Source organism: Boleophthalmus pectinirostris, unplaced genomic scaffold (assembly GCF_026225935.1).
Source record: "Boleophthalmus pectinirostris isolate CB_2022bp ecotype Guang Dong unplaced genomic scaffold, ASM2622593v1 HiC_scaffold_18, whole genome shotgun sequence".
Lineage (NCBI taxonomy): Eukaryota > Metazoa > Chordata > Actinopteri > Gobiiformes > Gobiidae > Boleophthalmus > Boleophthalmus pectinirostris.
Genome location: NW_026571133.1, coordinates 31,531,407 through 31,558,562, shown reverse-complemented (window position 1 = coordinate 31,558,562; position 27,156 = coordinate 31,531,407). Strand labels below are relative to the sequence as shown.

Genomic DNA, 27,156 nt, shown 5'->3' with positions numbered 1-27,156 from the left:
ATTAATAAAATCAGCCTTATTTAAAATTATTAATTTCAAAAACAATACATTTTTGTCAGGTAGAGGACCTCTGTGTTACAGTAATTCATAGTTTTTGTTGCGACACCAATTATAGCCTTAGCAAATATTTACTACCACTACTATAAATACTTTTAGCAAATATTGTGCAGCCCTATATATTACTTAATAAGCGTCAAGAGAATTAACTCACTCAAGAAGATTTGGAAAGATGCAGGTGCACAGAGTCAAGTAAAAGAGACACAAAGACACGTTAGAACAATGAACTGGAACAAAGCAGACACAAAAGAGACAAAAGTAGAGAGGAGCAGGGGAAGAAAGAAGAACATTGGGCCAAATTGGCAACAGTGCGGCAGGAGGCAGAGAGGAGGCGGGAGGGGGGTCACTGGGGGAGCAGAGGTGAGCTCACAGTTCAGAGGTTGTGTCAATGGGACAGCACAGGTCAAAGGGCACAATGACCCTGAGCTTATTAATGCTAAAGGAAGAAGTGGAAACAGGTAGGACAAGAGGAGACATGTTAAGTTAGAAATCCTGGATCTCTTATTTTCAGTTAGAATATGTAATCATTCCTTTTTAAAATGTTGTCATTACTTTATGATTTAATATTGTATAATGTCTATGTCTATATAAGAGATTGGCATCCTAATTATTGCTATTTATTGTTGTAATAATTCCTAGTGCACTAGTTGTAAGTTGTCATCCACGCTACTGTCACCACAGATTTAGATTCCACTTATTTTTAATATCCTAAACCTTGGATGAAGAGGTGTAAAATTAAAAGTTGCTAATAAAATGATATCAGTAATAGTAGTAATACACTAGTAGATGGACTAGAAATGTAAGGACTAAAATATGTATGCACTGTCATTTTATGGGGACATGCCTCTTCTTGTGGTAAATCCTTCAATACTGACAATTTCTCAGGTTATGTAATGTTATTAACCCATTATTACTTATGTAATAACCTGTACCTGTGAGGTGTCATGCTTGAAGATGACAGAGTTGAGATCTCCACAGTTGTAATGGCGGATAAGATCTTCAGTGGTGTATGGGACCTGCACACTCCCAGCTCTCAAAGACTCCTGCTGCAGTAACGTCTGATTCAGGGCAAAAATCACCTGGAACAACAACAATAAATTTATTAAAAAAGGGGAAAAAAAATAAGGCACAGAAAAGGGCACTCTGAAACCCAATGCATTCATGAAAATGGTTTGTGGCAAAATGGCACCATCAACACCTAAAATATCACTTCATCGAAATATTAAATTTTAATTGTAGATGGGGCTATGGTTTGTTGATGAGTGTCAGACCTGACAAGTGAAATAAACTAAACACAACAGTACTCTTGGACAAGGGGAAACTTCAAGCTATCAATTTTTAAGTAATCTTTTTTTTTTCATCCTTCAGACCTCTTTTTCCTTAGTATATCATGATATATGTCTGAAGTACATACAATACCAATATTTACACTTAAATATAAATATACAATATTATGAGACATATGCAATATTTTAAAGTCTGTCAATAATTTATAGATTTAAAAACTGCACAGGCTTTCTACCTATGGTGCAACAATCCTGGGAAAATTCAAACCAAGTGTGCCTGAGGGAAAAGTGGACTTACTGAACAAGATTCATCAAACAACGTCAATGAAGTAAATTACAACTCCAGGTACGTTTTTGACGGAGAACAATGCTATAACAGGGTAAAAAGCTCAAAAAGTAAAATATGTGAGAAATAACAATTTTATATTGTTTTACTTGGTGCGATATAAAACATAAAGCTTAAATAAAGGGTAAAATAATAAAATCAGTCTCCAGTAGTTTCTAACTCCTACCATGGGAATGTAACAAGCCATTATGTAAGGCAACACAACCCAACCAGATCTGCCCTTGAATCTTTGCAGTAGTGATTTCATTTGGAGATTTTGTCCAAGAAAAATGTTGAATAACGGGTGGATGTGTCTGTGCTTTTGAGGGATTGGGAGAGTTTTCGCAGACTGCAGAGTTTGGCCTGGGGAAATCATACATCATGCTACTGGGTTTCCTTTGAGTCCCTGCCTCTGATGAATGAGACTCCAGGTCAAGATTGGACTTGTTTAGTTTAGCTTAAATGACCAACGTGATTCATAGGCTTGTGAGGGTCTATTGTCACCAGTTTGGATGCTGGTGTTAGTTAAAGAACCCATGTGGAAAGTTGTAGAGTCAATACTGTATCTGTAAGAACAAACTGTTTTGACTTTCATGTGTGTGTTTTGTTTTGTTTTTTTCATAAGGAACATTTCCATATGATAAAATAAAATTAAAAAGAAATAAAACAAAACAAAACATTACTGATCTATTAATGGATGGATCTGTCTGGTATGTACAAAAACATCAGCTTTCTCAATCTTTCCATCTAATTCCACACTTCAAATACCAATATAACCGGGCCAGCCAATACAAAATGCTGTTCCCATACAAAGATACAATGTTTGGGAGAACCAGGTTGTGTAAGATCAAACATGGCATCTTAGAGAAAGAATCAAATAACATATTGACAACAACACTAGAGACTTCTACTGAATCAACAGATGAGGGTCTAAGGTCCTAAAGTGCATGTATCAGTGCACTGTCTATGTCAGTGGATCTCAAACCTTTCACACCAAGTACCACCTGGGAAAATATTTGGCTTTCAGAGTACCACCAGCTCTAAACCAGGTCAATACCAAGACTATTCCAAGTCTAAACTAGGACTACACCTTTAGTTTAGAAGTTCTAAACAAGAACTTTCTATATTAATAGTCTCCGTACTTCCAGAACAAGCTTGCTTACCACCAGTGGGTCGTGTACCATAGTTTGAAAACCACTAGTCTATATCAGCTTTCATGTTTGTTTTATGTCGTGTGTATGTGTATTCATTTTCAGAGTAGAAGCCTGTGCCCATGACCATTTTCCTTTTGGAGATGATGATTTGCAAGAGCAACTCCTCACTGGAAAAGAAAGAAATAATTCAAATGCCCATAAATTACCCAACTTTTCAAACAGTCAGTAAAACATTTTAAGTCGGAAATACGGAGAATCGGAGTAGACCCTAAATGCGGCATTACAGTGCAAACAAAGGGAGCCGCTTCAAAGCTCTGATGACTTAATCGTTAGTCACGGTGCCCCCTGATGGCTGTTAATTGCCCCCTCATGTCGCGCCCCATTGAGCACGCACTGATTGATTAAGATTTACCGGAGCGGTGTTCTCAGACCGGCTCACACTTTCCCTGCCGCATAAACCGTTGCATTGTGGGAGCGTGAAATCGGCCAGTGTTTCATCAGAGGGCCCTTTTCTGTGTACGCATAAACACACATCAGAATGGGACAAAAGCGGTCACCTCCAGCGTTTTGATCACTGCTCGCACCTTTCACCGTACAAGTTGGGGGGACGGAGGACTCACAAGGCTGTATTTGTCTCTCAATGGGAGCCTTTCGTCCAATGGGAGATGTGTTGTGTCAGCTGTGAAGCTATGGAAATGTGTGTTTGTCCAAGTCCCGTTTATCCACGCTTAGATCTCGGGTTGGAGGCACTGAGGTGAATGCTATAGGAGTTGAGATACGTAAATGCAGGATAATATTTTAAAGTAGTTTAATGTGATTCATGCTGTTATGATTGTGATTGTGATTGCTGTTAAGATTATGTAACAAGTGTCGGCTCCTGGCTTAGATTCCTTTAAATACAAAATGCATTATAAAACAAGTCATTGGATAATAATAATAAAAACAATAAAAAAAATTAAAGCCCAAAATCTATGATTTTTTTTTTTTATCTAATGTAACATTTTATTTACAAATTTCAATTTATTTTTTTTTTTAGAAAAAAAAAAATGTTTTTGCCATGTTCATCTTCAAATGGTGTACTGATATATGTGCAGTGATTTTCAAACTTTCCACACAAAAATTCTATTAAATCTATTAATAAAATATGAAGTTCAAATCAGTTTGTTTGGAAGAAAATGTTGGAGTTGCATGTTTAATAATAAGCAATAAGCAATAGCTTGTTTTATCTCATCCATAAAAAATATTTCCCTAATGGACAATGAGTTAAATATGATCCATGAATACAGTCTTTTCAGTTTTGACCAGAAGAGAGAAGGGAAACAATCATTAAAAAAAAAAAATCTGGCAAAATTGCACAGCCCTACCACAACAATAGGTTGTAAAAAAGTGCTTTAAATATAAAATTTCATAATAAAAGCCCAGATGATGAAACTCTTTGAATTAAAATGTAAGCTTTAGTATAACAAGGAGCATAACTGAAACAACCCCTTATTCATATTAACTTGGCCTGTACAGCATCCCTGCATACCAAACTTGTCACCCATACCACAGGTTGAGAACCACTGGTCCTCCCTGAGTCTTTCCCGTGCGGCTCTGCCCTGTGCTGCGATGACACTTTCCCTCTCGCGGGGCCCTTTTGTGGGATTCTGAGGAGAGGAGGAGCGTGGAGCACCGTGGAGCAGATGCCTTCTTGTCCGGGGACAATGCAGCCCTGGGTCAGCCTCTCCCTGGGCTTTCATCGGCCGCGCATCAAAGTGGGCGCTCTGCATATGAAAGGGACCCCCGTCTTTATGCCACGCAAATTAGCCTATCGCCGCCCCTCCCCGACCGGCCCGACAAAAACAAGGCTCACATCTGTGGCGCGGCCGCCGAACTGGGCCCTCATCTGCGGGCTCTCCCCTTTTCTCCGCTTACACTGCCTTTCAGCCCCGCAAATTATGACTGAGCGAGGAGGAGGGAGGCAGAAGGGAGAGATGAGGGTGTGAAAGAGGGACTAGGTGGATGCTATGGGGAAGGATGAAGAAATTGAGTCCCAAAAGTGTGCAAAGTTAGGGCTCATGTTTGTACAATTCCATCATACAAAAGCATCAACGCAGTTTTATCCTGAAGACTTAAATCATAGGCTTGTCATGATAATTACTATATCAACTTACTGTTCAATATGATAGAAAGAATTATATTTTTTCAAGCTCAATACTTATCGCTTGCAGTTTTTATTAATAGTAGTAGCAGTAGTAGTATTAAGACTCTATGGTAACATTTGTTAACAGTTGTAGTTTATTGAATAATAGACATATATAACACTTTATAGAAACTAGAATTAACAATTAAAGTGGTTAATAGTGTGTAATTTATTGCTGGCCACACTTTTTACAGTAGGTTTCAGTAGGGAAAAAAAATCACTGGGATAATCCTGCTTTGGAGGTAATGTGTCAGCGGTAGTAGTTTCAATATTATCGTAATTTTCTGTAGCAATCTATTGTACTTCAAAATGTGTTATCCTGACAGCCCTGTTGGATCACAGTGTGCAGTCAAGATTCTGTCATTTCTAATCGTCAATGATCGGCTTAGGTCTTTAAATGGAGAGGGCCTACTGCGTCAGCCTCAGCCTGTCAGTGAAAACATGTGGTTTTGTGGTTTGGAGTTCACATTTTAGAGGAGAAATTTGACTATTTTTGTGATAAATGGCAATGATTAAAAGTATTGTTCATGTGCAGGATAGTAATATCGAAAGACATTTTTATTAGTTTTTAATAAAGTAAAATATTAAAGAAACGGAAATTGTGATCGATCAATATGAGAATAAAAAATGGTGTCTGTGTTATTGTCCAGCCTTATGTTTTGGTGTCTGGCCATTTTAAAATATATTTTTTTATTTTTCAAAAGTACGCTATGCAGTGGCCTTTAAATAAGATAAAAATCAATTTGGAATCAAGTTAGCACCTGGTTTATGCAGTAACGATGACGCTGAGATATATTTTAAAACTGGATTTATCTGGATTTCAGCTTCATATTATATGCAGCACAGTGAGGACCTTCCATTCAAAAGATATTATATTTTGTTTACATTTTTTGTTAATCGCTAAAGCAATGATCCATTTGGCACATTTTCATCATCCTGAAAACCCATGGCTAGTTAACCCAAATTGTATTCATATACGAGTGGCTGCATTTTCCCACTGATCTAGGACTGTCCAGCCCAAATGTTTCTTCTTCACCGCTGTCCCTCTTCGCACACACTCACACAGACCCACCCCTGGCTGATATCAAAGCCAGCGCAGCCAATGAAAGTCAATAATTGCCCTTTGTCATGGTAATGCTGCCTCTTGTTCAACTGAAGTGAGCGTCCACAGCCAGCAGCGCCCGCTCTCATTCCCACATGTGGAGATGTGAAGTGTCCCACAGTCTGTCCAAAGAAAAAAGAAAAAAATCGTGGTGCTCTTTGGTTCGGATGGTGTTGGCTAAGCTCGGGATTTGCAGGAAAAGTGGCGTGCATGTTTGCGAAGAGGCTCTCTGAGGGAAGGTTACATTAATTGCATTTATGAAAGGGCGGATTACCTTTCCAGCACAAACGTCATTAGCCCGTTGAGGAGTGTAATTACAAAGAGAGATGGCAGCAATTTACTTTGAAATTGGGTGGAAAACGGGCAGATCGGGGCCAAATGTTGAGACGGCCAAAAAGAGGGAATGTTTCAAATGAGATATTTCATGTTTTAGGGGAAACGCAAACACTGGCTGCATCTACTCTTACATGTTTGGCTTAGTAAACTATACGAACTTTAATTTCATCCGTTGACTGTGTTTGTGAAGAACAAAATAAACACCATTGCACATGATGAATAGCAAAGAATCAACGTAACTGTAAACTTGGACTCTCTCTTAATATGAACCTCTTTTCCAAGATAAGAGTTGATACAAAGAATAGAGGATGTTGACAAAAAATATATATTATGCAAAATTGACTTGTCAGAGCTCTTAACAATGTTATAGTTGTTTTCCCCTTCTCAAGTACCCTCTTGGAGTAGTATTTGGAGTGATTCATGCATGTTTGAGCAATCTTTAATCACTTATTTTCAAGACACCACATTGCGATCAACCCACATTTTCATCTCCACCCACCATCATACACCCACAGTTCTGTGTTTACTTCATTCTCCAATTTTATTTTCTTAATCGATGTTACACGTGTAGGATTCTGCAGCGTCGTGTAGTCATTTTGGTACAGCTCCCACTGGGCACTGGGGTTTTCTAACGCAGGAGTAAGGAGACTTGTTTCTTTCACTGCAATTTGAAATGTGCAACTTATAACATAATGATCCACTAGTATCTTAGATTATAACTATATAGCAGACTGAAGCACAATATGTATTCTTTAGATTCAGTTGATATTATGGTAATCAATCAGAAATGTGCTCGTTGATCCTGCCTGAACCAAAATTTGTGCAGACATTGATAACAACTGTGTGGAAAAATACATAGTAATTTTCTGATTACTGGTGATACAAACAATATTCTAATGTTGTATATCTCCAGAAGCAAAATTTTTTGAAAAAGGTGGTGAAATTTCAGTGTAGGGAGCAGTGGCTTAACTGTTTTTTATTATTATCCTCTCAAGCTCAAACAGATTATATTGCCATTTGGGTTCTCTGCATGCCATGGACATAGACACCCCATGTTTGAAGATGTCAGTCAGAAGAAAAACTAAGTGTATGTTTTGACTTGGCTGGAGACATAGCAGACTCAGGTGACCCCAAAGTTCAGCTGGCAGCTCCATTCTCATACCCCTATTCCCCACTGTCAAAGGCCGCTCATCAAAGCAGGAAAAAAAAGAAAAAAGAAAACCCTATTTAGCCAATCTCTATATCTAAACCAATAAATCAATATGCGATGAAAGGTTTCAAATCTTATGACGCTGTGGTAAAATGCAATACAGGCAAAGACAGCCAAGAAAAGTACCAAGTATCATTTTCTTGAAACTCACTAAAATCCTCGCTCTCCCAAATGTCAAGTAAGCATGAAATCTTTGGTCTGTCTATAGAGCCAATACAAACAGTGCCAACCCGAGTTTTATCCATTATAATAGGAAAGTGTATATTACTGTGTCATTAACGCAGCAGTCGGTATGAAAATGAATGCAGTGAAGACCAGATCTAAACTTTGGGCTGTAAACTTTATGTGAGGTCCTGTCACTGTGCGAGCTGGAGTAGTTTTAAAAGCAGTAACTGTCAAAATAGAAGTCATGAATGCTAGAGACAGCTAAATATTGCCAGTGAATTGTATGCCTTGGAAAGTAACCATTTTTGCTTCATGGATGTCAGCTATAGGATCAAATATGATGAGGACTGGCCACAACACAACATTGGCAGCAGATGCTTTGGGCAACATCCAGATCTAAATAAAATCTTACATTAGATTCTCTATATATGGCATTAAACTAGTAGTAGTTAGTCATTTAAGTTGCCTCTCCATGGATCTGAGCTATAAGATGCTGTGGTGCCAGCTCCATGGAGCCCGATCAGTGGAATTGACAACTGACATTCTGTGAAACATTTCAGGCAAAGAAATAACAGCTCTAAGGGACTGTGATTGACTAACTAAGCTATCTCCTCTGACCATACATTTGTAAATCGCATATTTGTTTGTAAAAAAAAAAAAAGGCAGAGTCAGAATATAGGGATGCACCGATCTGGCTTTTTCTCTTCATGTTGATAATTTGGCTTTAAGTATCTGCCAATACCTGATATCAATCGATACTAGGGCACAGATTGAGAAAGAATAGAATTTATTTCCTATAAACACAAACAGCATATGGTAAAAAAATAAAAATCCAAATGTGTTATTTATCATTTAAAGTAACTACAGAACAACTCTGTAAAAATAGTTTAACATTATGAGATGTTTTGGGCCAACACTGACCAGTAAATCATCTCATTACAGCAATTTGTAGACCAAAATTTTCAATATCTGCGCCGATATCCATAGTCAGTATTGTATCGTTACATCCCTAAATTATAGCCAGGCTGGCGCCACCTAGTGCCTCCGCCCAATTTAATTTCTCTCCAGCGACTAGATCAGGAATCAGAATGTACTAGACAGTTCGCAAAAACCCCGGAAGTGCAAGTTCAGGCTCCAGCCAATCAGCGAAGAGCCTTATATTCAGTGTTTAAAGCCAGAATAAAGAGAATGTTTGGTGAATTTCATCAAGGAGAAAGACGTTATTGCCCTTCTTCCTACAGGATTTGGGACAAGCTTAATATACCAGTTAGCCCCGTTAGCGGCACATTACATACATCATGGCCAAATAGCAGAGATTGGTTAAATGATAAAAAGTACCCACCTACCTACATGTCTAAATAACTTTCAACACAAATATTTTCCCAATAAAATGATTAGTCCACTTCTAAAAATGTTGGTCAACAAAGACACCATCAGCCGATTAAACAACTAAAGGCTTACAGTCCTAAATCTCTGTGGAGACAAGGAAGTACAGAGTGCACCTTTAATTTCTTTCAGTGATTCCTGTCTTGTTCAGTACTACAACCTCCAAAGTTAATACAATTTTGAGGAACTTGTAAACTATGCAAATGATTCATTTAAGATCTTGTTTATTTAAATTCACACCCACAATACTTTTCATGCCCTTTGGCTCACCTTTGGCTTGAAATACTCCTGTCACATCCTCTCACTGATACTAGCACGTCTTTAAGGGAATAAATCTTCAATGTTAAACAAACTGGTGTTCACTTTTCCGGCCAAGAAGCCTGCATTTACACACACTCAACCTGTCACTTCCACTAATCTTTATTGCACATCTCATCTTCTCCTCACTGTTGTCTGTCCACTTTCACTGTCTCTTCCTCCACATATCCTACATTTGCTTTCTCTGCTTTGATCGCGCACCGTGGCCCCCTCACAGCTCTGCATTTGATCCGACCTATCAACCAGACCTTTTAAAACCTGACCCCCACATTCCACAGTTCAGTAATGACCTCCTATAGTGTGTACGATTCCACCTGTATAAGATTAGGCAGCTCCCGTGTGCTCATACGTGCCTATAGAGCTATGCTTCATCATTGTGGATTACGCTCAGATTTTGTGCGGAGCTTTGAAGAGAAGATATTGATTTTCTAAAACCGGACATAAGGAAGGAAACACGAGGCCTTTGATTTGGAGATGAGGAGAAAGTAAAATATGCCAAGCCGAAATAATCATGATCTTCTACCGCATTCTGAAATGAAAATCTGTCCTCTGATAAAGTTGATAACGTAGTCTTTCATCTCCCTCAGTACAATAGATGCATGTGGACGAGTTGACAGCAGCTCAGGACTAGGTTTTAAAATTGGCCCGTTACCACACAGGATGTAATTAAGCAGAGATCATAAAATGGATAACATATTTTAGCTCCGCCGGGACATATGCTGAAAGTCTTTACAACATGTCATCAGCTGTTACTCTGTTATGATTTATTGCTAACGTGCTGCTAATAGCTTGGATTGTATTAATAACTGTTATGTCTCTTACAACAAATACATTGCAAACTATTGAGGTCATAAATTGAGTCTCAGTTAATATGTAAGCTAAAATCAGAACTATGATTATTAAAATGTGTTTGCGTATTGGCATGTCCACATAGTATATATTCAGATTTCCGTATTTATTCACTTGTTGATTGTGCATATGGTATAAGGTTTGGTATTATACAGCAATGGATACAGTTCATAATTCAAATGTTAGTGTGTAGACTATATAGATCTAAATAAAATTACTTGACTTCAAAGAGCAGTCAAATTCTATTTACAATCACTCAAATGCTTTGTCCTTAAAAATAGATATACTAGAGTTACCAAAAAAGATCAGAATGTAAGAATGTAACAATGCTAAAACTAGTATCAAAACTAGATATTCATTTGAACATGTATTGATACTGAAATAAATTACACAGAACAATGCTGAACCTATCTATAAAACTGACTAGTGAGCTTATAGCCATATTATAATGTTGTTGCCTTCTCAAAAACAGTTGTGTTTTGTTTTATTCACATGCCCTGTCCCACTTTGTGATGTCATGAAGTGGCAGTTTTCAAAGTTATTAGCTACCTTTTACCTTTAGTTCAGTAGAGATTAGGGGTGTAACGATATCCAAGTCTCACGATACGATACTGTCACGGTATGAACCTCAGTGCGATATTTATTGTGATATCAGGGGAAAGCTCACGATATGGTGGAGAGGCTCCCGATTAGGGATGTAACAATATCCAAATCTCTCAATATGATATTTTCAAGATATACATCTCACAATATGATATTTATTGTGATATTTTGTGGAGGCTAAACAGCTAAAACTGTTAATATGCAATTTTTTCTCTTAAAATGCCTTGACAAGACTTAATCCAAAGAACTAAGACTTAAAAGTGCTTAGAACTGTTATTTCTTCTTGTAGTCGGCACTAAAATGGAGCAAAGGATCATGGTCTATGTATTTCCCTCTGTCTTTTGTTGCACCATAACTCTTAATTTAAGCAAAGAGACTTGTAATTCGATATATTGTGATGGTCCACGATACTATTGTGAGAACTCTGACGATACGATATCATGATTTCCGTTATTGTTACATTCCTAGTAGAGACTGGGAATTATCCAAATGATTCTAGTGAAGGTGTTTGAAGTATGACATCATAAGGTGGTACAAAGTGTTTTCTGTTTGAAAAGAAGAGCTCAGCCTAAATACGCAGAGTTTATGTGTTAAACGTGTGAATGAAACAAAACACAACTGCAGGTATGTTTTTTGATAAGGAAACGACATTATAACATAAATCAGAAAGTAGCATATGGGCCCATTAAAGTAATTCTTCTTATGTGGAAAATTACACACATTCTATTCTGTAAAAATAAATAAAGAAATAAATAAATACAAAAAACTTTTCCTTCATATCAAAATCAAGCTTGAATTGTTTGTATCGTGACAACACTACTATATTCACAAACTCAACATCTAACCATGCATGAAACTCGCCAACAGAAACCACATGGACAATGCAAATACTGTCCTCTGATCATCCTCTCTTTCTCTATCCCCCACTCTCTCTTCTTCTGCCTGCATCCCCCTTTCCGCCCCTCTGTGTGTGTCTCACGCCCTGGAAAAACATTCTTGTGGGGCACATTACCTCGGTGCCCGGACACAGCCAAATATTTAGGCTGTCACATGGAATCAGCCTCAAAGCAAATGGCTGTAGGTCTGTGTTATTGCGAGCGTGTGTCCTTTTAACAAGACTGCACCAAATCGCATTCTTATCAATACAGACATCTCCTGGCAGACACGCTGAGGGGTGCTTTTTTGGATATCCGTAATGAACAAGCTCTGATCGTGTATAAGATTAGACAAAGTGAAATGATTGAACTAAGTAATTTCTTACGCAAATATGTGAGAGAAATTGGGGCAGTGGCGTATTGCATGTAATGTTTTTTGTTATATCTGATCAAACGTCAGGGTTAATTTGGGTTTTTTTGGTTTAAGTGGAGGAGACGTAAATTCAGAACCATTTACATGATTACATTATCTAAATAAATAACTTGATAGGGACCAGAATTAGAGGCCTTATATGGGTTTCTGCTTTTCAGAATTACTACTTATCTTTGCCCGCCAATTACACCCTGGTATGTCTTCCAAGTATCTCTCAAGCCATAAATGTATTTTCTCTCCCCTTCTTCTCCCTGCTATTTCAAACTTCATTTTGATACTAACGAATAGGTTTGCTACTCAATACCGATTTCAGTGCCACAGTGGTAAAACAGTTTTGTTTTTTTTAGACAATAGAATATGTAATTATAGTGGTTTTCATTTATGTGGTCTTTTACTAAGTCTGATAAAGATCAAACCATTTGAAATCCATTCAGGAAAGGTCAGATTTTGTCCTATTTATGTGATTTATTCGTAGTTTTGATATTTGCTTAAAGTCAGTCTCTAGTTTTAGTATTCACTAGTGTCTAATTTCTGATACTTTTGAAAACCCTAAAAGCTCTTTGTGAGACTTAAGTCATGTTATAGTGTTGTTACCTCCTCAAAAACACATCTGGAGTTGTGTTTTGTTTCATTCACACATGTTTGAGTAACTCAGAATGCTCTGTTCCACCACATGATGTCATCTAGTGATAGTTTTCAAGTTAATGGCTACATTTTTACCTTTAGTTCAGCAGAAACAGGCAAATCCAGGGCTAAAATCATCCAAAGGGAATTTGTATGGACTTTAAAAACACAACGGAGCAGACACTTTCTATTTGAGAGAAGAACTCAGCCCAAATATGCAGGGTTTGTGTGTTTAACATTCTTTAATGAAACAAAACACAAGTCCAGGTATGTCTGAGATAAGGAAACAACATTATAACCGATCAAAAAATTGCCTAATATGGGCCCTTTAAGCTTTCTGGTTGCATGCTTCTTCCAAAAATAAAAATAGTGTAATAAAAACATCACCACCACACAGCTAGACTTGAGAGCTGTTCTTAGCTGCCTATCACCCCACCCGCCTGCACAGTCTCCCACAGAGCACGGGGCCGGCCACTCCACCCCATCAGTCCACCAAGCAACAACACCAGAGCCCTGAAACACACAGCGAGCCACAAGCATAACAACCATCCATCTCCCTGATATCTGTGCACTGAGGGACCACTGTTCATCACCAGTCAAGAACAACACCAGGACCCAGCCTCATGCCGCCATTCAAATCAGTACAGCTGCGAGCACTTAGGCTAGATATACATGTGTGTTGTCATAAAAATACAGTAAGTGGATCAACATGAAGTGATGTGTCCCCCAAGACACGCCGTGGGTGTGCTGAAACAAGTAGTGATAACAAGGCATGCTAAATCAATCACTTAAAGGGGCTGTATCCGATTATTTTCATGTAATCAAGTAAACTAGTGTTGTCACAATACAGATATACTGAAAAAGAAGGATAGGAAAATAAGACCTGTCTGCATCTAATTATAAAATGTTTATAGTTTGTGAACTAAGAAGTAAGTGCTGGTGTGCTGTTAGCATGCTAGTCGTTGTCAGCCTTACTCTGATGACAGACAGTTGGGAAAAAGCATGTATAAACTCATTAAGTATTGTATCTTGAATTAGCACAGTAAAAATGCATTAGCAGAGTAAAAATCTGTAGTAATTCAATAATTCCATCAAGTTAAAAGACAGTCCAAAGTAAACATTCACTATGTAGCCTTTCTGGTGAAAGGACCATCACCTGCTTGTTGTCAAGGAGATCTTATTGCAATGCCTGGAGCGTTCCACAGTATGACATTAACCTAACCCTAACCCTCCTCTCACATGTAGTAAAAATGTATGCTTTCAAATATATTTATCAATAGGCCTAAATAAAAACAGTTGTGACTGAATAAATGCAAGATATTTTTCATTTAAAGGCAACATTCCAGGCAAAGCAATAACATCTTCATGGAGACAAGCATGCAAGCACAGAGACCCTACAACAGAAATGTCACATAGTGGAGCTTTAGAGTAATACAGTAAAAAGTACCTTTACCCATAGGCCAGAGAGAGACCAAACGGAAACTAAATTGTGCTTTCAGTGAGGCTTCCTTCATCTGATACTGTGGTTTTAAATGGCCCATTAAAAGTATAATTGATAAATGGAGAGAGTTTGAATAGGTTTTGTGAATTCAGTGTAATTGGACATCACTGATACAAATGGCACCGCAGGTTTAGGGTCAGAAAGGCTAACCTATGGTCCCCTCGAGACTGCTGGGTCACTAATGGACTTCCTACCCCGACCACTACATCAGGGCAATGTAAATAATCTAGACAGCTAATGCAGGGATCTGTGTTTGTTTAGCCTGGGAAAAGCATATCTGGAATAGCTGTTAATGGAGAAGAACTAGAGTCTTGGTGAAAAAAGTGTTCATTGTGAGTGAAACAACAAGACAGAAAATGTCTTGTTAGTAGAAAAGTAAGATTTCCCATTTAATTCATTGGGGGCTAATAGTCTATAGTTACATATGTTACAAAGATCTGCTCCTGACAGATTGCATTAACACAGTGGGTGTTATATTATTCACATCAGATGATTTTGGACCTTAAAAGTACCACCAGATCTAAACCAGGTCTATATCAGGACTTTTCCGGGTCTAAACCACGTCTAATATAGAACCACACTAAGTACATGTACCACAATTTGAGAAACACTGTCTTAGCGGTGCAGGGTCTAATGCAGATAACAAATTTCTCCTAGAAAAATAATAACATACACCTTATTGATACTTTGTATATCACGCTGGGGGTGTTGTACATGGTTCTCTATGGTGGAATGTTAAGCAGTTACTATGGTGACATAGTAGAGAATCAATAGAAAATACTTAATATTTAATATTTAAATAGCACAGTTTCAGGAGCCTGTGATCAATACAAGGATTCATGATCCTGATTAGGTATTTGATTTTCAGCAAAAAAGGCTAGAGTCACTAACTGAAAAACTGTGAGAGGGACTTGTTAAACAGCATAAATCAGCTCTCCTTTTGAAGTTCCAGCTAAGTCATTTCTTCATGGTCAGACTGTGTAAAAACAAACCTCAGATTAAAGTTAACTTGAGTAACAGAGCTTCAGACAGACCAGTTCCTACAGTTAGCAACACACCCCTAGAGAATGTTGAGGACATCAGCTGCAAATTATCAATAGCTAAATAAATCCACTACAAAGCCATGGATATATTTTGCATCATTACTTAGAAAATAAAGAATTAAAGACATGACAACAAAACAACAAAGGCCATAGTAGTAAAAACATCAATGGGTATGGAAGTCAGCTGGAAAGTCCCCCTGAAATGTACCCTTTATGAAACTAAATTAGTTAATCTATACACACATAAATAGAAATAAAAAAAAAAAAAAAAAACAGCATTCTCTGACCACTGTAGCATTTAAAAGCACTGCCAGTGTGGGTAATTTTTAAAGTCTTTGCCTTTTTACCGGCAGCAAAGAGAGATGTGTGGAAAAATAATATATGTGTACAATAAAACATCTCCGGAGCCCCGCGATACAAGTACGCAGGAGTAGAGGCAACAGGAATATAGAATTTTGCATGGGCCATGATAGAACTGGATGAGTTTGTGTACAGAAAACTCCACATGCACATGTCCCACTCTCTGCATTCTTCATTTCGTTTGCCTCCCATTATGCAGCAGACCAGTGTCTATCTCATACACTCCCCATCACAGGTGGAAGTCCCGTGGATTATGGAATACATTTATTGTCATATAAATGTTTCTGATATTATCGCTTAGCACACATACATGGATTAAACCACCTCCCAACACACGAGGAGGGTACATGACTTGAATTTGCTCCGCACAAGTCACTGATATGCACCATGAGCACACAGAGCAGGCTCATTATTAGTTTCATGTATTTATTGCAGACAAGACTGTACATATAGAATTACTTTTTGGGGTAAATCCTGCTTTATGGTTATCGTATCAGTGGCATAATGGCATTCAATATTATCGTCTATCACCTATATTTTCTTCACCAATATATCGTACTTCAAAGTTTGTTATCCAGACAGGCCTATAGAACAAAAGCAGTAGACAGAGGAAGCCAGAAATAAGTGTCCAGCCTCACCGAACAGATAGAAGAGACAAAAAGCCACACTCCGTACTATTTTGAGTCCTGGCACACAAAGGCAACAGAACGCACTGACAAACACTGGTCTGCTTTCTCATTCATTCATCATGCACTGTCATCATGCCAGCCGCCTGACAATGAACCACTGTGTTTAACCACCAAACCAAATGTTTCAACAATTCAATCAAAACTGACAAAAATGCACCATACAAGTTAAAAGACCCATATTACACTATTTTCTGATCTGCTATAATGTTGTTTTCTCATCAAAAATATACCCGCAGTTGTGTATTGTTTCATTCAAATATGTTTAACACACAAACCCTGCACATTTAGGCTGAGTTCTTCTCTCAAACAGAAAACACCTTGTGATGTCACATGGTAACACAGGTGCTCCAATGTGCTTTTAAAACCCATACACCTTCAATAGAATCATTTGGGTGATCTCAGTGAAACGTAAAGTAGCTGTTAACTTGAAAATACCACTTCACAACATCACAATTGGAACAGAGCATTTTGAACTTATAATGTAGGATTACTCAAACATTTGTGAATGAAACAAAACACGACTCCAGGTATGTTTTTGATGAGGTAACATTCTAGCACGGCTTAAAGCTCAGTGTCCAATGATGGATGGTACACAGTGGCAAAGAGGAGTCATGGATGTTTGTGTGTACATGTGCACCACAGCCCACAGCCTCACCACCGCACACTTATAAACAGCAAACACAATAGGAAAGACATGCAAACACACGCAGACTGTTTTCACACACAAGGCCAGATGCATTCACTCAACTCTGCACTACTGTAGTAAACAAGCGGCTGTCACATGAGGTTAGGCCAGGATAGCAGCTGTCAACAATGAGACAAGGATCGAGACGAGAGATTTTGGGCAAGTCAGAATGATAGAAACAGGAAAGCTTGTTGGAGTACCTGATTTTTTACTTTTGATTTAGATTTTTACTCTTAAAAATGTGAAAAACAGAACTAGTCCATTTTAAACAGTTTGCAGTGCAGCATTCCAAAGTTATTCCTCACTTTAGTAATGCATTCTTAGCATCCTAATGTGCAATGTTATAAGAGGTAATGTTAACAACTAGCATGCTAACCACACCAGTATTACTTCCTTTGTTTTTGATTGTTGGGTGATTAAAATGCTTAATGCAGATTTTTCCCTAAGAACTGCTTTTATAATAAACCTGCATAGGGGGAAAACAAATTTGATTTTATTAGGTACATGAAAAAAATTGGTACAGCCTGTTTAAATATGCAAAAAAGTAACCGATCATACCAAATGCTCTCTTGTTCTGTAAAATACATCAGCATGCAGTATCACGCATGGGAATAGTAGAACCATTGCATATGTGTTCATGAATTTCAAACCTTCATTTTTCTATATAAAGATCCTAAAATCTTGAAAAGCACATGGTCTAGTTTCATACATTTAAGTTTTTATTTAAACTGTTTGTTTCCCTGCCAAACTAAATTTCTGCATAAAAGCAATTCCTGCAAGTGTAAATTTTTCACCAGATGTACAAAAGAAAATATTTTAGCATTACAATAAAAAAAAAACCTGGTGTGGCCATATTTATTTCATTAAACATAATATAGTACTTTGTCTTGTCTTTGGAGACCGTCTGACCAAGTGAAACTGTCTACAACTCCTTCTAAACGTTGTTCTGACCATTAGGGGAAGCTCTGGTTTCATTGAAGAAAACGCAGCTGGGGTCTGGCCTTCAGAAATTTCGGCCTCCGTGGTGGTGTCTCAAGTTGCTAAGGAAACCCACAAATCATACCCACAATGCTTTCACAACACTTTTTCAAATGTCCAAAATTCTATCCAATTTCTCTCATAATGATGTCTCAAAATCAAGTCTGTAATTTTAACTTTAGGGCTCATTTGGGCTTCACTCTGAAACAAAAGGCCCGATACAATTAGTGCATACCTTAAAAGGGTACAACAGAAGTGTCCATGGCTATAGATGTTGAAAATTTGACGTTTACATGCACAGAGAACTCTGAGTATGCGAAACAACCAAATTCAATTAGTCTTAGCCTTAAAACCAGTCAGAACACTCATGCAGGTGAAAGAGCCTGGTGCCAGGAGTCAGAAGGTGCAAATGGGGGGGGGGGGGGGCTAAAAGATGTTCAGGGGATATTTTAGGAACCTTGCTCAAAAGTTTTTTATCTCTCCACAGCGCAAATAAACACATTGAAGCTCAGGTAGTTTGTACTTTCAATTAAAAATAGCAAACCAAAACAATAAAACAACGCAAGCTCCATGGTGGAAGAACAGAAGTTTTTTTTTTCAGATTCTGAAGCATGATATATTGTTATTGAGATATATGGCAATAAACGATAATACTGAAATAATTTTATGCCACTGACACAATAATAATAATGCAAAATGATCCAGGTAAACTGATTTTAAATAGACAGTATCATTAAAAGGCACGAGCTGCTGAATGAAGCAATAATTAGCCATAGAAGTCACTTATTCAACCTTATTAAATCTTATCTATTAAAAAAGTATCAAAAATCTCCCCATTTTTGCAAAGAAAAAGTACTCCGAGCCCCAAAATATATTGGTCCAGCTTTCATGTATTGAATGATAAATCAATATAGTAATTACTATGACAGGCTTAATCACTGCTACACGACCAAACACAATATTTTCCAGGCTATTTCCTGGTTACCTATCCCCATGTAGTTGAATGCCTCTCCGAGTCTGCTCCTAGCGTGACCAGACTGCACCATTACAGCTGTTACAACAGATGTGTTTATGGGGTCTTTGAGGTTTGGATCACGACACTTCAGTCGCAATTCCTGGGTTTGCATGCATTTTGAAAATTTTGTGTAGATTGGTCATCCAGTTTTCTTTGTGTGTATGTAAACGTCGTGAATGATACATGGATGCCTGGGAAACTGAAGGTGTCATAAAACTGGTACAACTTGAGCTACTGCCGGGAGAATCTCCCAAATCCAAACTTTCCAAACCTCTGTGGGTGGGAGAAACCTGATGCACATGTTTATGGAAGTCAGGCGGTGGGGATGCTGGATGAATATGCACGAGTTGGGAATTGCTGTTTGTTTTTGTTTGTGGTTCTAAAAACCCAGTCATTTTCCAAGCAAGTGGGTCTGGAAGCTTTCCTATCTAAAGCTATTTTCCAAAGATATCAATCTTACCTGGCCAATCATACATGTTTATCTAACTATGAATTGGATGTATGTCTTGATCTCTGAATGGATTTTTGTATGTGAAAATGTATTGAACATTCTTTAAAGTTGCTATTTTTTACTATTATATTTTCACAATATAATGATGTCCTACTCCCAAATGAGGGGCCATGATTCTGTTTTTTCTGCTGATGACATAATACATACAAATAGGGATATTCAAACTGTTCATTCAGTTTTATATGTCATTAGAACAGAGGTCTCCAACCTTTTTCTTTGCGTGAGATACCTTTACAAAACAAAAATTCCAGAAAACTACTAATTTCAGCGGTCGCAGGAAATGAAGTATTCATAAGCGCTATGGCAAGACTTAGCTGGGGAACAGCTGTTGAATAGAGCTATTTATTTATGAGTGCACAAAGTCCGGCATCAAAATGATAGATTTACAATAATAATAGGCATATAATTAATCAAATTTGAGTTATTCAGGACAATATGTGTAATTCAGAAATTCCTTGGCGAGCTACTTGAAAGAGGGTGGAGAGCTACTGGTTGGAGACCCCTGCATTAGAATATTAGTGAGATCATCTGAAAACAGCAATATAGAATGTTAAAAAATTAAAATATGTTAAAATCATAATTATTGTAATATGTAATGCTTCAGAAACATACTGCTGTTCAGTTTTTGTAATTTATTATCCAAATAATATGCAAATGTATATGAACCCTGTTTATAGCAATACATTTTCCTCTTAATTATTTGTGGAACCATTTTGAACTGGAGGACTGTAACACTTACGCAATGTGTTTTATATATGTTTCTGTTGACTACAGTTTGAATGAAATGTGAAATGTCGACCAGTCTCTCAAACTGCAAAATAAATTTATCTTTTACTGGTACAAATAAAGCAACCTAACCTAACCTCTACATCTGTACTGGAAGAGGTCTGGCCAGTGCACAAAAAGTGTGCTTGCCTGACTTGGAATGCCGCAGATAAAACCATATACAGACAGATATAGAACCGCAGAGATGGACAGTTGTGTCTCCAGAAATACACAGGGCCCAACCGCACACCACACGTTTATGCAACATCCATCCTTCTCTTTCTACTCTACCAATACAACACACTTTTAAGCAGTGGACCATCACATTCCCAGTTGTATTCCAACCAATATCTGTCAGTCATCCAAACAACAAGAAGTATTAATCAAAATGAAACATGCTCCACTGAGAAGATCTTATCGAGAACCCGCAACCGGCACTGCACTTCCCGTGTATATTCCCCAAAGTGCAAGAAGTCAAAGTTTAAGCATGTCATGTAAGAGTCCATGTTTGGAGTGTGGGGTGAGGTTCCTGGGATGTAAAACGCTCAAGGCAGTTGCTTGTCCAGGTTTATTTGTGGTTAGAACATCTGCAGAAACGTCCTGTGTGGTACTCACCTGCAAAATACCACCAAGAGGGCAGAAAGCGCAAAGAAGAGCCAGAGAAACACAGGTGGATTTATGGTCGACTGAAGGCGCAAGTTATATGGTTTACATAGTCAAAAACATATTTCATGAAATTCAGTAGGGGTAAAAATAAGCAGTGATGGCTAAATCTGCTATTAAACTTTAGTTTTGTGACTAAAAACTAATAACACGTTAAACATGTATGTTTTTTTTTAAGTCGGTGGTGGTCTGAGAGGGGCATTTTAAAAATGGGAAAAATAGAATAACTATACGCACATTCACCAGGTGCTAGACCAATGCAGTGAAAATGAGAGGAAACATGCATACTCCAATCAATCTGCATTTAATCTAAGTAACCCACAGGAACCTAAGGAAGATCCACCTTGGAATGAAACATTAGAATAAAAACAGATTGGAGTAAGCATGCAGGCTTCCTCTCATTTTCTACTGCATTAGCCTAGCACCTGGTGATGGCTTGGAATGTGAAACATAAACAAATAATTAACTAGTAAAACATGCCCAAATAACTAAACACACAACTCCAGATTTGCATTTGGACAACAACGGCTACATTTCGTCTGGAAGCATTGACTATCAATCCAGAGTGTGGACAGCTTTGGCCAGAGCAGCTTGACTGAGGTTTATACAGGCAGTCAGAAGACTGGACTGGGTCCAAGACGACCACAGACCTGGCCGGTATATACAGGAGGCACCACTGGCCAATCCACAGGAGCTTACTGTGAGGTCATAATGTGGATTTTAAATCCATGTGCATCTGTCCTCCAGTGCCTTTACTGTACATGTTTATCTGCACAGACAGAGGTCACTTTTGATCAGTGCGGCACAGTGGTGTGATTGAGTTAACACAGAGCTGTGGACAGTAGTAACCTCTTAACAGCCAATGCGTCTTTTTCTTAACTAATCACCTCTTTTGTTAGCTCCTGGTCGCTAACCCTTCGCAAACATTAGCATAAAATACCACGTTAGCAAAGCAAAAGGTTAAGCTGTCACTCACCAAAGCAAATGCTTTAACATTATTTTAACCCCATGTGACGGGGTTTAGCTGTGAAAAAAAAAAACTTTCTATGACACATTGTTAGTAAGATAGAATATCTTATTGTTCAGATGATAAAGACTATTTAATCACACTTGTACAGGCAATTAGGCATACTAAATATGTTTCAATTATGGGGATAAAATGTTGCGCTGGAAAAGCATTAGGCTAGTGACATGCTAATTCCCCCATGCTAACTGTAGCTTTGCAATGATTAGCCTGGCTGCAAAAATCTGAACTTGCACAACAAAAGAGAGCATGACGTGACGCAAACAGATTAGAATTAGCATTGTAATCACTCTAATGGCTGTTACATACATATAAGATACATTAGCTTGCACTACAGGAAGGCTACTGTTACTGGGTGTTAAGTATATTTAGCCTGTCTAAGCCTTTCTCAGTTAAATGAAGGCAGCGGACACCAGTGTTTCTCCATTAGCGTTTAACATGTACACTAAACTTAGTACCAAATAGCTTAAAAAGTGTGCAAGCCATGGTTTATGTATGGTAAAAAAAAAATTTTACAAGTAGGCTTTTAATTTTCAACCAAATTGCAAACATGTGGATTAACGTCTTTGTAAACATAGCCTATCTATGAAACTGTCTACAAGACTTTTTATATTGTGAAGTAATATTTCTACAGAGTGAATAGTTCTGCACTTATTTTTATAACCTATTTTTTTTAACCTCCTAGCCTATAAATCAGTGAGGTTTTTGGGTTTACCTATATTTTTAAACCAGTTACACTTGCTATTGCTCAATGAAAGCTTTTATTATGCTTACACTACACTTACTCATGAGAAAATTCAAAGACGAGCGATAAAATGCGTCATAGAGCAGCAGAGGTATTCTTTACACATCCAAGAAAAACCTGTGGTGATCAGCGGGAGAGGAGGATATACTTCACTGGGCTATACGTTACACGATAAACAAGTCAGATCTGAGACTTCTTTTGGGCACACAGTTGGGACTATCGTATGACATAGATTGCTCAATTTTATCTTCTACCTTTTAAGTCATTGTAGTTAGAAAATGGGATGTCAAAAGTGTCGAAAATCAGATACTAACTGATACTAAAACTACTTCAGGTAAAACTACAGCAGGTATCGAAACAAAACAAAAAAATCACAGGACAGAAATTAACCTTTTCTGAACAGCTTCAGAATGATCTTGAGCTGTATTAGAACAAGTGTAAAACCCCATAGACGAGTTTACGCCAATGGATCATTATGGACCCTACCTGGACAAATGATGGATTACAGAGATATAAGACCACATGGTAATAAAAAAGAAAGTACAATAGTCACATTCCATACTGTAAAGAAAGATTAGAATGTGGTATCAGAATCGGTGCTGAGTATTGAGTCCATTCCTTAGTATTCCAAAATTTAGTTTGAAATTTTCGTATCGTGACAACACATGTTAGAAGATAGTTTTCTTTCTCCATGATCCCTGAAAAAGGTTAGTGAGAACGTGAGATCCTGAAGGTGTCATGTATCCAGATAGATGGACAGATAGTGTTGAAGAAATGTCAGGCATTTAATATGAGACTGTTTGGTCAACACATAAGAAGAAATCTAGTCCTAAAATGTGACATGAAACCAGTGAGTTTGATGGGAGGACATAAGTAAAGACATGTAGGAGTGTATGCATTACTGTACTCAGCCATACACTAACACACTGTGAACTCTGGAGCAGCAGGTGAGGGGAAGTATCAGTGGCAGAGATACAATATAATGGGTTATTGCAGTGAAAGGTGTAACAAGAAAATTGATAGGCACAGACAAAGCAGTGAAAACATGCTAGCAATTCATCTACTTCCTCTAAGATTAAACAAAAAGTGTTTTAATCAAATCTGTGTGAATACAAGGGTGACTTAACTGTTAAAAAGGTATCTTACTCTGTCTCTACAGAGAAGGTATTGCTTTATCTAAAATCAGTGATGGAACATAACAAAGGAAAAGTAGCAAGGTACTGTACTTTAGTATACATTTTAGGTATCTATAACTTAGTTAAGTAGATTTTAAAGTGGAAACTTCTTACTTTTACTTCACTACATTTGTGAGCCGGTATCTGTACTTTCTACGCCGCTACATTTTTTAACTGGACTGAAAGGTGTAAGTATTTTTTTTATTATTGCTTGAGATCTGTTGAAAGGGCCAAGAGGTTTAACACATTTGTAGTTTGAGCAAACAACAAAGAAAAACAGCTTGGAAAAAAATATCAATTCAATTGTTTCTGTTTAAGAAAATTCTGCACAAATCTTTATCAAAATCAAAGCATGTGAAGCTTTATTAGCTCTCAAAATTGGTGCAAAATACTTTTACTTTTTATTCTTTAAATACATTTTTAAATGGGTACTTTAATACGTTTACTTAAGTAGACTTTTTCATGTGATACTTTTACTTTAAGTATTTCATTGCTCTGGTATCCTTACTTTTACTTAAGTACAAAATTGAGTACTTCTTCCACCACTGCTTAGAATGTGCCACAGTATGGCTTTAGCGTACTGTATACACACACGTCAGATTTGTAGAGAGGAAACCGCACTCACAGTAAAATTGCATGTTTTTCAAATGATTCCTAAGTAATGAAATAAATGGTAAACTGTGGCGGCACTAAGGAGCAAAACAACAATATCTCCATGGAAACAAGTAGGTGATGTACCCCCCACCAGAAAAGTTACATAGTATACATTTGCAGTTCATGTTAATATAGCATAAGCACGCGTAGAAACCATGACATGTAATTTTCCGTCCATTAAAATCCAACTTTAACAAGTCGGACACAATCACACCACACACTTCCTGCTCGTATCTCATAACATGACATTTCCTTGGACCTCGCATTTCGGCAGCTTTTTGCAACAGTCACTGTGATTCATCTTTTGTCCAAATTACAAATGAATATTCCTTAAGCCACAACTATCTGGCCAGACATCAAACTCCCACTTGAAAATCTTTAATGAGCAGAATAAATCAAGAGTATGTTTTAGCTAGCGAATCGGCAGCCAGGATGGTTCAGAACAAATGAGATGTAATCAGATTTGCTGCTGGTGTATTACAGTGAAAACCTGTCATCGTGCCAGCGGGTCCACTTCCCCCTTGTTCAAAGCTCTTCCATACATACCAGTCATTGAAGATAACTCGCTCGTACATTCACAACTGTTTGTCTAACCCTAACCTAAACTTTAACCTCATGTCTTCTTCTCAAAAACTCAAAGCCTGTTTTCTGGATCTCAAAACATCCATTGTCCCGTGTAGCGCTTCACATTTGATCACATTTACATAACCAGCACACTTATCCGTCATTACCGTAGGGACAAAAGCTAGCGAGTGGAGAATCTCATACTTTGTGACACAGTCCATCTTGTCCAATGAGTTTTTGTTCGAGCTGAGCCATCTGTTCCTCAATGACCTCTCCGATCTGACGGATAAGAGGAGACACTTTCCCATAAACATTTGCCGATTCAAGAATTGTTGTCTTTGATTTATTCAGTGGAAAAAAGAGAAAGTTCAATGTTTGAGGGTATTCTGTAATTGAAAACAGACATCTCCACTGAGTACGCAGCCAATCCTGACACTGGGTCAAAGAGATATGTTAGAAAGCATCGGCTAACCCCAAATCTTTAGCTTTAGAGATAGGACTTGGCCTTTAGCAGCGTGGTTGGAGCCAAGTATAATTTAACATTTGAAAAGATTATTTTTAGGTCTCGGCAAACAATCAAAACATAATCAGGGTCCACGTTCAGACAGATACCGTGGGTGGACTTGTGATCTGAAACACATCCGGGTTTTGGTAAGGCTTAAAAGAACGTAGTTATAAACATGGCCAAACACAATCAAAAACAAGGTTGACATTCAACCATGGGTGAAATTATAGACTGGGGTGGCATGGGCCAGGCCAGATCTGACAAATTGAATCAAAAGTTCCACTACAGAGGTTTATACTGTATACTGGAAAGAAATGCTCACATTGTTTAGTTGTAATTACAAATCTATAGCTGGATGTGTAGTCCAAGAGTGACAGTAGTCCAAATAGTTGTATCACATAGCAAATCACATTTATAAAATACTGCTTTGGAGAACAAAGAAGACTGGCTCAGACTATTTTTTATTTCTCAAAAAGCTCTCACCATGATACACAAAGTAGTTCCTAACAATCCAAAGGCTATTAGCAATGAAAAAAAAAATAAAAATTATATATATATATATATATATATATATATATATATATATATATATATATATATATATATATATATATATATAGGTGCACTAACTTTCTGATGGAGGGTCTGCCACCTGCTTGTCTCCATGGAAATGTTATTTATTTGCCTAGAATGCTCCAAAATATTAGCCAGGCTGGTGCCATCTACTGCCTCCGCTCAATTTCATTTCTCTCCAGGGACTAGGTCGGGAATTGGAATACACTAGACTAGACCGTTCGCAAAAACCCCGGAAGTTTGATTCCGGGCACCAGCCAATCAGTGAAGAGCCATACATTCTGTGTTGACAATGATTCTCGAGATGTTTGGTGAATTTTATCATATATAGGAAAGACATTATTGCCTTTCTTCCTATGGGATTTGGGAAAAGCTCAATATACCAGTTAGGGTCAGACGGTTTCTACGAAGTGAAACCAACTGATGAATCTGGCTACCACAATATAGCATTAAACCTATATCTTAAATATATTTATTTATTCCAAATAAAATAATTCATTCTTACTGTGAGTGGACTTCTCCACAGTTCTGTAACTTGGCCTAATAGAGTCATCTGCTCGTCTTCATGGAGACAGATATGTTTAATACCTTACAGTGAAACATTTCAGGCAAGGACATAACATTTCTATGACAACTCCAACAAGAAAAAGTTGTTTGCAATGCACTACAGTTACAACCCTATCACACCAAGCACAAACCCACCAAACAGTGGTAATATAGTATAGTGTCATGATATCTCTAATCCAGGAGTCACACTTTGCGTCCCTAATAGCCCCTCTAAGGACTTGAGTCTGCATCTGT

General features: G+C 37.7%; 1 protein-coding gene across 1 annotated transcript in view; it reads right to left on the bottom strand.

The window, feature by feature from the left end:
* trabd2a (TraB domain containing 2A) overlaps positions 1 to 27,156 on the bottom strand; it is a 73,945-nt gene that overhangs the window by 37,042 nt on the left and 9,747 nt on the right. The window contains exon 3 of the mRNA XM_055153776.1: positions 990 to 1,136. Coding sequence (XP_055009751.1) covers positions 990 to 1,136 — 147 coding nt within the window. The remainder of the gene's footprint in view (positions 1 to 989; positions 1,137 to 27,156) is intronic.